Source organism: Bos taurus, chromosome 7, assembly GCF_002263795.3.
Source record: "Bos taurus isolate L1 Dominette 01449 registration number 42190680 breed Hereford chromosome 7, ARS-UCD2.0, whole genome shotgun sequence".
Lineage (NCBI taxonomy): Eukaryota > Metazoa > Chordata > Mammalia > Artiodactyla > Bovidae > Bos > Bos taurus.
This window is the reverse complement of record NC_037334.1, coordinates 40,289,606-40,301,935: the sequence shown is the minus strand read 5'-3', so window position 1 is coordinate 40,301,935 and position 12,330 is coordinate 40,289,606. Positions and strand designations below refer to the sequence as shown.

Genomic DNA, 12,330 nt, shown 5'->3' with positions numbered 1-12,330 from the left:
AGATGCCATGATCTTAGTTTTCTGAATGTTGAGCTTTAAGCCAATTTTTTCACTCTCCTCTTTCACCTTCATCAAGAGGCTCTTTAGTTCTTCTTCACTTTCTGCCATAAGGGTGGTGTCATCTGCATATCTGAGGTTATCGATATTTCTCCTGGCAATCTTGATTCCAGCTCGTGCTTCATCTAGCCCAGCGTTTCTCATGATTATTCTGCATATAAGTTAAATAAGCAGGGTGACAATATACAGCCTTGACGTACTCCTTTTCCGATTTGGAACCAGTCTGTTGTTCCATGTCCAGTTCTAACTGTTGCTTCCTGACCTGCATACGGATTTCTCAAGAGGCAGGTCAGGTGGTCTGGTATTCCCATCTCTTTAAGAATTTTCAACAGTTTGTTGTAATCCACACAGTCAAAGGCTTGGGTGTAGTCAATAAAGCAGAAATAGATGTTTTTCTGGAACTCTCTTGCTTTTCAGTGATTCAACGGATGTTGGCAGTTTGATCTCTGGTTCCTCCGCTTTTTCTAAATCCAGCTTGAACGTCTGGAAGTTCACAGTTCACGTACTGTTGAAGCCTGTCTTGGAGAATTTTGAGCATTACTTTACTAGTGTGTGAGATGAGTGCAATTGTGCAGTAGTTTGAGCATTCTTTGGCATTGTCTTTCTTTGGGATTGGAATGAAAACTGACCTTTTCCCATCCTGTGGCCACTGCTGAGTTTTCCAAATTTGCTGGTGTATTGAGTGCAGCACTTTCTTTTCTTTTTTGAAAAATTTATCTATTTTAGTTGGAGGCTAATTACTTTACATTATTGTAGTGGTTTTTGCCATACATTGACATGAATCAGCCATGGGTTTACATGTGTTCCCCATCCTGAACCCCCCTTCTACCTCCCTCCCCACCCCATCCCTCTGGGTCATCCTAGGAGTGCAGCACTTTCACAGCATCATCTTTTAAGATTTGAAATAGCTCAACTGGAATTCTGTCACATCCACTAGCTTTGTTTGTAGCAATGTTTCCTAAGGCCTGCTTGACTTCGCATTCCAGGATGTCTGGCTCTAGGTTAGTGATCATACCATCGTGATTATCTGGGTCATGAAGTTTTTTACCTTACCTAGCATTTTATCCTGTCAGCTCTTTATTAGATAGCCCATACTCTCAACTCTTCAATTACTCTTTGAGCCATCTTTACCATCCTATTGCTTGCTTCATCAATTAATATAAATGAAATAAAAATACTTGACATGTTTCTTTTATGTTTATATGAGAGTCAGGTTTTTACCTTTCAAAAAATTATGCTTGGACAGCTTTGGAGGTCCCATATACTTGCTTGAGTGGACTCACCTGAGGGAACAGGTACACTTTGCTGAAGAAGTGTACCTCAGGGCTGCTTAAACCCAAGCATGGCTCCCAGAATAATGATTCCCTGGGGGCTAAGAATTTTTTCTTTGCTGGCTCTCTGGTTTTCATTTTCTTGTTGTTCTTGATGTTCTGTATTTGTGTCTTTGCTTTTGTTTTTAGTTCTTGGGAAAGATTAGTTCTGTGCTGCACATGACTGATAATTGATTCTCCATTGATAGCAGCAAAAACTGAGAATCTGTTTTCATGCATTTGCTGATATATGCTAGAAGGATGATAGGGAAAAATAATTCTTATTGTATGTGTTTATATTTGCTATTTAACTTAAGGCCAGGCCCTGTGAAGTTCCATGTTAACTTGTAGATTTATGTCCAGTAGAAAACACAGCTATAAAGGTTATGGTTTTATTATCTTATAGGACTTTCACCATTTGTGTACCTTAGAAATCTTATTCTAATATTCTTTGATTTTTTAAAGGAAAATTTCTGATAGCCCATGCAGACTCAGTTGCTTTTAGAACTGGTTTTACTGTCTGATAGCTTCCGTGGTGGCTCAGATGGTAAGGCGTCTGCCTGCAATGTGGGAGACCTGGGTTCGATCCCTGGGTTAGATAGATCCCTTGGAGAAGGAAATGGCAACCCACTCTAATACTCTTGTCTGGAGAATTCCATGGATGAGGAGCCTGGTAGGCTACAGTCCATGAGGTTGCAAAGAGTCAGACATGATTGAGCAACTTCACTTTCACTTTTCCCATTCACTAATGAGTTAAATAGAATTTAAAGGAAGGGGATGACAGAGGTTGAGATGGTTGGATGGCATCACTGACTCAATGGAGATGAGTTTGGGTAAACTCTGGGAGTTGGTTATGGGCAGGGAGGCCTGGCATGCTGCAGTCCATGGGGTTGCAAAGAGTCAGACACAACTAAGTAACTCAACTGAACTGAACTGAAAGTAAAAATTTTTTAAAAGTCAGTGTGCTACTTTAAAATACAAGAGCAGCAGAAAGGGTTTTCAATTTTCTAAAAGAAAAGTGATATGATTGCAAGATGAAATGTCTATATTTATTGTTCTTAGAGCTCTCCACCACACTGCAGATGTTTCATCAAGGACAACTGCTATCAGAGCTGCTGTAAGACATGCGTCTCACTGCAGATAGTGTCACAGTCAACTCCTCAACCAGAAGACTGAAATGATACTTCTGTTTTAGAGGGTTTTGGTGTAAAGAACTTTTCGATGTGGATAACACAGCCTTGCTTGAATTTAAGAAACACTATGAAACTAATCTATCAGTTTTTCTCTGATACCGCCTGCCAGAATGTGCTGTGAAGAATCTTTTTTCCATTCTTACCACTTCTGAGTGAGAGAAGAGGAAAGGGTGGATAGGTTCTAGTGTACTAATAGGCAATTCAGCTGAGGCTCTGTGTTCCACTTCCTTTCTGCTTGCAGTCATAGGCGTTTGTCTTGGCAGCTGCAGCAGTTTGATGAGGAAAGGAAGTGGCAGCCCATCAATCGCCTCTTCTTGAAGCCATACTTTTTGCATTTAAAGAAGAGATCTGCCTTAGAGCTCCCCAAACTGACAATCTTTGGGCAACCATCTCTTTCTTTCTCTTGGGTGATGAACTCCAGTATCAAACTCAAGGCCTCTACCAATCACAGAGCATCCCTGATAACAGCCATAGTTATACACATTGCATATGCACATCAGGGTGCAGGATGCATAGAGGACTCACAGAGACTCACAGATCGCACACTTGCCATCACATTTTCCACACAGTTGTCCAATGGTTTGAGGTGGGAAGAGCGGTACCTTCGAGTCAAGACCCTAAGGAAGTGATGGGAACCCTGAACTCCTCAGGTTTCAATACCATTCCTACTCAGACAGTGGGGGACAGGAAGCTCTCACTGACACCAGCCTGCTCGCAACAAGAGCAAGAATTGTGTTTTTGTCTGTACAAAACCCCAAAACTTTGACAAGCTCATCCAGAAAAGGGATGCGTGGTTCAATCCTCCCCTTAACAGTTTTTTTTAATCATCAAGTTTATCTTTTATATATTTATTTATTATTTATTTTCTATTGGAAGATAATTGGTTTTCAACGTTGTGTTAGTTTTTGCTGTACAACAATGTGAATCAGCTATAGTATACATATATCCTTTTCCTCTTGAAGCTCCCTCCCACCCACCCATCTTACCGCTTTAGGTCATCACAGAGCAGTGAGCTGAGCTCCCTGTGCTATACAGCAGCTTCCCACTAGCTATCTATTTTATACGTGGTAGTATATATATGTCAGTGCTACTCTTTTAATTCATCTCACCCTCTCCTTCCCCAACTGTGTCCACAAATCTGTTTGCTATGTCTGCTATGTCTGTGTCTCTATTCCTGTCCTGCAATAGTGTCATCAGTACTGTTTTTCTAAATTCCATATATATCCATTAATATACGATATTTGTGTTTCTCTTTCTGACTTATTTTACCCTATATGAGACACTTTAGGTTTATCCATCTCCCTACAACTGCCTCAGTTTCACTCCTTTTTCTGGCTGAGTAACATTCTATTGTGCTTATGTATCACAACTTCTTTATCCATCCATCTGTTGATGAACATCTAGGTTGCTTCCATGTCCTAGCTATTGTAAATAATGCTGCAGTGAACATTGGTGGGGGGTAAATGTGTCTTTTTGAATTATGGTTTTTTCAGGGCATATGCCCAGTAGTGGAATTGCTGGGTCATGTGGTAATTTCATTTTTATTTTTTAAGGAACCTCCATACAGTTCTCCATAGTGGTTGTATCAATTTACACTTTACTTAACAGTTTTTAAGATAATGAATAAAGAACATTTTAAAATATCCAATGACAGAGATGGTAAATGAACATATTAAAAAAGGGAGAATGTTTTATAGAAACTTTCTAGTCAATAACACCAGGAAGTGCCAGAGAGTCAGGGGGCATTGTTCCAATCTGGGGCACAATGTCCTTGGTGAACTGACTCCACAATCCAGGGAGGGCTGCTCTGATCAGTCAGTTGGGTTTGTAGGTAAACCAGTTTATCTTCATCACCTTGAAGAAAATGGGCCTGAACTGGAGGGAGGGGCCTAGGAAAGGTAGAATAGAGAAATTTCCAGAAGAAAGAAAGTCTTGCACAGTCAGAATTCCCCTAGAATATCTCCTCTTATCATTTGAAAATAAGAGTTGATGGAGATGTTTGGGGTGCTCATCCACAGGGTTGTAGAAACATTTTGAAGAAATGTACTGATGGTTAAAATGGGAAGAAAATAGATCTGAAAAAAGGAACCCAGAAAAACCTGAGAGAGCTTCATCTTAAAACTCTGGCAGAATATTTAGGGGTAAGAAAAAGCTTTCCAGAAACAAAAATTATAGCACGAGGAGGACTTTCATCCTCATCCATGAGGGGAACACTGTGGGAGTGGACTGGACTAGGAGGGGGTGCCTGTTACTGGGAGCCAGTGAGGAAGTGGAAAAAATGCCTCACTGGGCCAGGTCCACCTCCGGGCTCAGAGATTTTATTCTCTGCCACTCCTCACTGCCATCCATCATTCTCCCCTCTGATGTGACTAAGGAAAGTTACTTCTGTTTTCACAAATTTCCAGAGACTCCACACATGCTACATCATTCCCCTCAGTTTGCAAATTAAACTCCAACAGAAGGAAGCCTCTTGCAAAGTTCTCTTTTCATCTCAGCTGCTCCAACAAACTCTCCCTGGGGGATGTGGAGAGGAAAACTGGGGCATGAGGACAAGTGACTTAACTAATCTGAGGTCCAGTTTTCTTGCCTGCAAAAAGTGAATGATGTTCACCGTGAAATGTTTATGGTGACATTAAACTGAGTCATCAAGTCAGCTCTCCCTGGTTGGTCCTAAGAATCATAATTACTATTAGTGTCATTGCTAATGACATTCTCTAGTCTCCATTCTCTCCAAGCCTGAAAACAGAACACAGAGCAAATGCCTTCCTGTGGCTTGGTCCAACTTCCAGAACCCAGTTCTATCCTTTCTCTTCTGTCTGCATGCAACTAAGAGTATTTTTACCCCAGGAAAAGATGGTTTTATTGCAAATGTGTATAAGAGCTAGTCCAGAGCTTAGCTATATGAGTACAAATAATCCCAGTGGTTCAAATAAAAGTGTGTGAAAATAAATTTGAAATAACAGATCAAATTCTCCCATTTATGTTTCAATCTTAATCCCCCAAAGAAAAATAATATAGCTAATTTTCCTAGTTTATTGATAGAAACTGAAATGATAAAATATGGCTGATTCAATGGAAATTTGCTATATGACTCAGGGAACTCAAACTGGAGCTCTAACAACCTAGAGGGGTAGGAAAAGGAGTAGCGGGGTGGGAGAGAGCTTCAAGAGGGAGGAGGCATATATACAACTATGGCTACTTCATGTTGATGTGTGGCAGAAATCAAACCAATATTGTAAAGCAATCATCCTTCAGTTAAAAACAAATAAATTTAAAAAATGACTGATTTCATTGGAAGTTTGCATATATGTATATATAACATTTATGCATATTTTTATGTGAATATACCAATAAGCAAGTACTTACTTCTTTCATCATGAATCTAAAAGACTGCATTTTTATTCTTTGAGAAAGTCATTATAATGATTCTGGTACTAGAGTGAAGCATTCACATTCTCTAGAGAATTTTACTAACTTCTTTTTTTGTCATCTAGAAGTATTTCATCTAAGACAGTAGTGTGAGGGTATATCTGTGTTATACATATAAATAAAACACAAGTGATACCTCTGTAAACATAGAAGAAACAAAGCACTGTGTTTGGCATATAGTAGGCTCTGACTCTGGAGAAGGCAATGGCACCCCACTCTAGTACTCTTGCCTGGAAAATGCCATGGGCAGAGGAGCCTGGTAGGCTGCAGTCCAGGGGGTCGCGAAGAGTTGGACATGACTGAGAGACTTCATTTTCACTTTTCACTTTCATATATTGGAGAAGGAAATGGCAACCCACTCCACTGTTCTTGCCTGGAGAATCCCAGGGACAGGGGAGCCTGGTGGGCTGCTGTCTATGGGGTTGCACAGAGTCGGACACGACTGAAGCGACTTAGCAGCAGCAGCAGCAGCAGGCTCTGACTCTATGGTGGAGGTTACCAGTGAGGAAGTTAGGGTCAGGGCAGTCTCTGATAGTATGAACAATTTCAATTTAAGAGACCAAAATCCCAATGTCTTATTTCCACACTGCTCTTGAGTTTACAAAATCCTGCATTCCATTTTAAACAAAATGATCAGTTCAAAAACAATGGAAGGGGAAAGCCTTTTTATTTTTTTTCCAATCAGAGTCATCTAATAGTTCCTTGGGATTGAAAAAGACCTCTCCAAGGCTTCAGGTTTCATGATTCTTTTATTAATAAGATAATTGAACCTCACATAGAGTTTATTTATCCAACATCACAGAGTCACAATATCTGGCCTGAAGTTCAGGTTTGGTTGCCAATTCTGCAATGGTCCAGCCCCTTCTTCAGGGCTCCCATCACCTCCTGGTTTCTCAAGCTATAAATGAGGGGGTTGAGCATAGGAGTAAGGACTGTGTAGAAGATAGATACCACCTTGTCATGGCTTGGGGCCCGGTAGCTCCTAGGTCTCAGGTAGATGAACATGGCTGCCCCATAGAAGAGGAACACAGCTGTCAGGTGGGAGGAACATGTGGCCAGAGCCTTTTTACCAGCTTGAGTAGAGCACATGTGGAGCACAGTTCTCAGGATGCGAGCATAGGAGGCCACGATAATGGAGAAGGGAAGAAACAGCATGATGATGCAGCAAGCAAAAGCAAAGTTCTCAAAAATAGATGTGTCTGCACAGGCCAGCTTCATTAAGGATAACATCTCACAAAAGAAGTGGTCCACCTCCCTCAAGCCACAGAAAGGAAATGTCATTACTACCACCATCTGGATCAAACCATCTATTATCCCAAAGGCCCAGGAGCTCCCAACAATCTTGAGACAGGCCCTCTGACTCATAAGGATAGGATAGTGAAGTGGATGGCTAATGGCCACATAGCGGTCATAAGCCATAAGTCCCAGCAAGAGCCCTTCAGATCCCACGAGAGAGACAAAAAGACCCATTTGTATGCCACAACCTACAAAGGAGATGGACTTCCTGCCAGACAGGAAGTTGACCGCCATCTTGGGCACATTGGTGCAGACTAACATCAGGTCCATGAGGGAGAGCTGACTAAGGAAGAAGTACATGGGTGTATGAAGTCGAGAATCCATGTAGATGAGGCGGATGAGGAGGACATTCCCACAGAGGGCCACTATGAAGACCATCATGACTGCTGAGAAAAGAACAAGGTCAGTGGGACTGTGGGAAAAGATGCCTAAGAGGACAAAGTCATCTGAAGATGATTGATTCAACCATATCTCCATGGCTCAGCTGATGTTCCTGGTCACCTGAGAACATGGACAAAAAATATTGGATTGACTGAAATTTATTTATAAATTCCTCTATATTCCTCTATATATTCCTCAGCTTCCTCTATATTCCACATCTTCAGGCAGCTGTTATGTTTGTAACTCAAGAATGTTTAACAACATAAGCTTTGGGACATTGAAGCAGGCAACCCTTCATATCCCCAACATAGCAACAGGAAACTTTCTAGTATACAGAATTGGACTACATAGCTGTATTGGGATGTATCTGTGTCAATAAGAATGGAAAGAATTATTTTATCTTTCATAGGTTTTTGGTCAATTTCCTTCAACAGAGAAGGTATTGGCTTTACTATATTACACTGAGCCTTTTATCAGAGAGCACATTGACTTGGTAAATTATGTCTGCTGCTGCTGCTGCTAAGTCACTTCAGTCATGTCTGACTCTGTGTGACCCCATAGATGTCAGCCCACCAGGCTCTCCTGCCCCTGGGATTCTCCAGGCAAGAACAGTGGAGTGGGTTGCCATTTCCTTCTCCAATGCATGAAAGTGAAAAGTGAAAGTGAAGTCGCCCAGTCATGCCCGACTCTTCGCTACCCCATGGACTGCAGCCCACCAGGCTCCTCCATCCATGGGATTTTCCAGGCAAGAGTACTGTGAAATCAAGGAGAAGGAAATGGCAACCCACCCCAGTGTTCTTGCAGGGAAAATTCCATGGAGAGGAGCCTGGCAGGCTACAGTCCATGGGGTCACAAAGAGTAGCGACTGAGAGACTAAGTACAGCACAGCACATGTCAATGAAAAGATATTTTCCCAGATATTTTCCTAGATATTTCCTGGATATATGGTCCAGATATTTTTTCTAAATATCTTATTGTATAAAAGAACAGACATGGTCTGGTTTTACATGGACAAAAACCAAATTGAGAAAAGAAGTAATGCGTATTATTAATAAAATGATAAAGCTTCCTTGGTGATATTCATAATATCTGAACCCAAGGCAAATAAAAAATAAATAATTATAAACAACTGAGTGGGGGTGTTCAGGACAAGATGGCAGAGTAGGGAGATCCCTAGGCTCATCTCCCCTCATGACCAACTGAAGAAATAACTTTTAAGAGAGCAACTGCTGATAAGAAAGATCAGAATCTAGCAGGAAAGATACTCTACAAGTAAAGATATAAAGAAGGAACCATAAGGAGACAAGTAGGAGATGATGACTCGATATAGTCAAGATCATAACTACTGAGATGAATGACCCATAAATGGGAGGATAATTAAAACTGTGAAGATTTTCCTCAAGGAGTAACAGGTTTAAACCCCACATTAGGCTCCTCAGCCTGCAGGTCCTGCCCCAGGAAGGTGAGCCTCCAGAACATTGGGCTTTGAAGGCTGTCAATGTTTACTTTCAGATGTCACAGAGGATTGTGGGAAATAGAGACTTCACTTTTAAAGGATACATCAGAAATCTCACACACTCTGGGACCCAGGGTAGATGCAGTAATTTGATCAGAATCTGGGTCATATCAACCTGCTGGTGTTGGAGAGTCTCTGGAGAGGCAGGAGGTAACTGGATCTCACTTTGGGGACATAAGCACTGGTGGAAGACACTTTTAGGAGCTCATGCTGACTAGTACCATTTTGGAATCCTCCCTCTAGCTTATTAGCATCAGGATCCAGCCCTACTCACAGCCTGTCCACACGAGCTCTAGGACACTGCAGGCCAAGCACTTAGCCAGGCAGGGACACGGCCCCACCTACCAATTGACAGGCTGCCTTAAGACCTCTTGAATCCATGGCTACCAGGAGACATGGCCATGTCCACCAGGCAGCCCAGCTCATGGCCCTACACATGAGTGTGCTGGCACTAGCTCAGGAACCCCTAGGGTCCTGCAGCCAGAGACTGTGACTCAGTTCAGTCCACTAGTGGGCTAGCATTAACCCCATGACCAATCTCATCCATCAGCAGTTAAGCACCAGACTCAGGACCCTTTGGGTCCCAGCCCCACCCACCAGCAGGCTAACACACCAACTGTGGAAACTTAGAGCTCTTCAGACAGAGAATCTGGGATCCAGATATAGCTACCAAGTGGGCAGACACCAGCCTCAGGATCATTGCAATCACACAGCTGGCTGTGACAGGACCCAGTCCACTCACCAGCTTGCTAGCACAGACCTTGGATCCCCTGGGCCTTGCAGCCAGCTACCCTGGGATCTGGTACCACTCACCATAGGGCTGGAACACTTGGGCTGTCTAGCCAGAGATCCTCAGACCAGGTTCCACCTACATGTGAGCCAGTACTGGGCCTGAATCCCCTGAGCCATAGCCCCATGCACCAGCAATTTGACACCATTCTCAGGATCCCCCTAACCTTGGCCACACTTACAAACAAACCAATGTCAGCTCTGAGATGCTTTGGACTTGACAGCCAGCTGCCCTTGTATCTAGCCCAGACACCTGGGTCTGCACCAGTTCTGGGATATTTTAGAACCTACAGCCAGGAAGAAATAGAAAATCTTAACATACCCATCACAAGCACAGAAATCAAAACTGTAATAAGAATCTTCCAACAAACAAAAGCCCAGGACCAGATGGCTTCACAGTTGAATTCTACCAAAAATTTAGAGAAGAGCCAACACCTATCCTAATCAAACTCTTCCAGAAAATTGCAGAGGAAGATAAACTTCCGAATTCATTCTATGAGGCCACCATCACCCTAATACCAAAACCTGACAAAGATCCCACAAAAAAAGAAAACTATAGGCCAATATCACTGAAGAACACAGATGCAAAAATCCTCAACAAAATTCTAGCAAACAGAATCCAGCAACATATTAAAAAGATCATACATCATGACCAAGTGGGCTTTATCCCAGGGATGCAAGGATTCTTCAATATTTGCAAATCTATCAATGTGATACCTCACATTAACAAATTGAAAGATAAAAACCATATGATTATCTTAATAGATGCAGGGAAAGCCTCTGACAAAATTCAACATCCATTTATGATAAAAACCCTCCAGAAAACAGGAATAGAAGGAACATACCTCAACATAATAAAAGCCATATATGATAAACCCACAGCAAACATTATCCTCAGTGGTAAAAAATTGAAAGCATATCCTCTAAAGTCAGGAACAAGACAAGGGTGCCCACTCTCACCACTACTGTTCAACATAGTTTTGGAAGTTTTAGCCACAGCAGTAATAGAAGAAAAAGAAATAAAAGGAATCCAGATTGGAAAAGAAGAAGTAAAACTCTCACTGTTTGCAGATGACATGATCCTCTACATAGAAAACCCTAAAGACACCACCAGAAAATTACTAGAGCTAATCAATTAGTATAGTAAAGTTTCAGGATATAAAATTGATACACAGAAACCCCTTGCATTCCTATACACGAACAATGAGAAAACAGAAAGAGAAATTAAGGAAACAATTCCATTCACCATTGCAATGGGAAAAAATAAAATATTTAGAAATATATCTACCTAAAGAAACAAAAGACCTATATATAGAAAACTATAAAACACTGATGAAAGAAATCAAAGATGACACAAATCAATGGAGAAATATACCATGTTCATGGATCAGAAGAATCAATATAGTTGAGTGTACTACCAAAAGTAATCTATAGATTCAATGAAATCCCTATCAAGCTACCAATGGTATTTTTCACAGAACTAGAACAAACAATTTCACAATTTGTATGGAAACACAAAAAATCTCAAATAGTCAAAGCAATATTGAGAAAGAAGAATGGAACTGGAGGAATCAACCTGCCTGACTTTAGACTATACTACAAAGCTACAGTCATAAAGACAGTATGATACTGCCACAAAGACAGAAATATAGATCAATGGAACAAAATAGGAAGCCCAGAGATAAACCCACACACCTATGGACAACTTATCTTTGACAAAAGAGGCAAAAATATACAATAGAGAAAAGACAATCTCTTAAAAAGTGATGATGGGAAAACTGGTCAACCATCTGCAAAAGAATGAAACTAGAACACTTTCTAACACCATACACAAAAATAAACTCAAAATGGGTTAAAGATCTAAATGTAAGACCAGAAACTATAAAACTCCTAGAAGAAAACATAGGCAAAACATTCTCTAACATAAATCACAGCAGGATCCTCTATAACCCACCTCCCAGAGTAATGGAAATAGAAGCAAAAATAAACAAATGGGACCTAATTAAACTTAAAAGCTTTTGCATAACGAAGGAAACTATAAGCAAGGTGAAAAGACAGCCTTCAGAATGGGAGAAAATAATAGCAAACAAAGCAACTGACAAAGAATTAATCTCAAAAATACACAAGCAGCTCATGCAGCTCAATACCAGAAAAATAAATGACCCAATAAAAAAATGGGCCAAAGGACTAAACAGACATTTCTCCAAAGAAGACATACAGGGGCTGGAAGAAGCACAAGCTGGAATCAAGATTGCCGGGAGAAATATCAATAACCTCAGATATGCAGATGACACCACCCTTATGGCAGAAAGTGAAGAGGAACTAAAAAGCCTCTTGATGAAAGTGAAAGAGGAGAGTG

General features: G+C 41.1%; 1 protein-coding gene across 1 annotated transcript; it reads right to left on the bottom strand.

Annotated features, from left to right (window-relative positions):
* Positions 1-6,814: 6,814 nt before the first annotated feature.
* On the bottom strand, positions 6,815-7,762 carry OR2V2D (olfactory receptor family 2 subfamily V member 2D). Its single transcript, NM_001389804.1, has one exon. It carries the CDS (start codon positions 7,760-7,762, stop codon positions 6,815-6,817), a length of 948 nt encoding a protein of 315 aa, NP_001376733.1.
* Positions 7,763-12,330: the final 4,568 nt, after the last annotated feature.

Bases quoted from the DNA above. Each gene is read 5' to 3' on its own strand.
- OR2V2D (NM_001389804.1), bottom strand. From the start codon at position 7,762: ATGGAGATATGGTTGAATCAATCATCTTCAGATGACTTTGTCCTCTTA.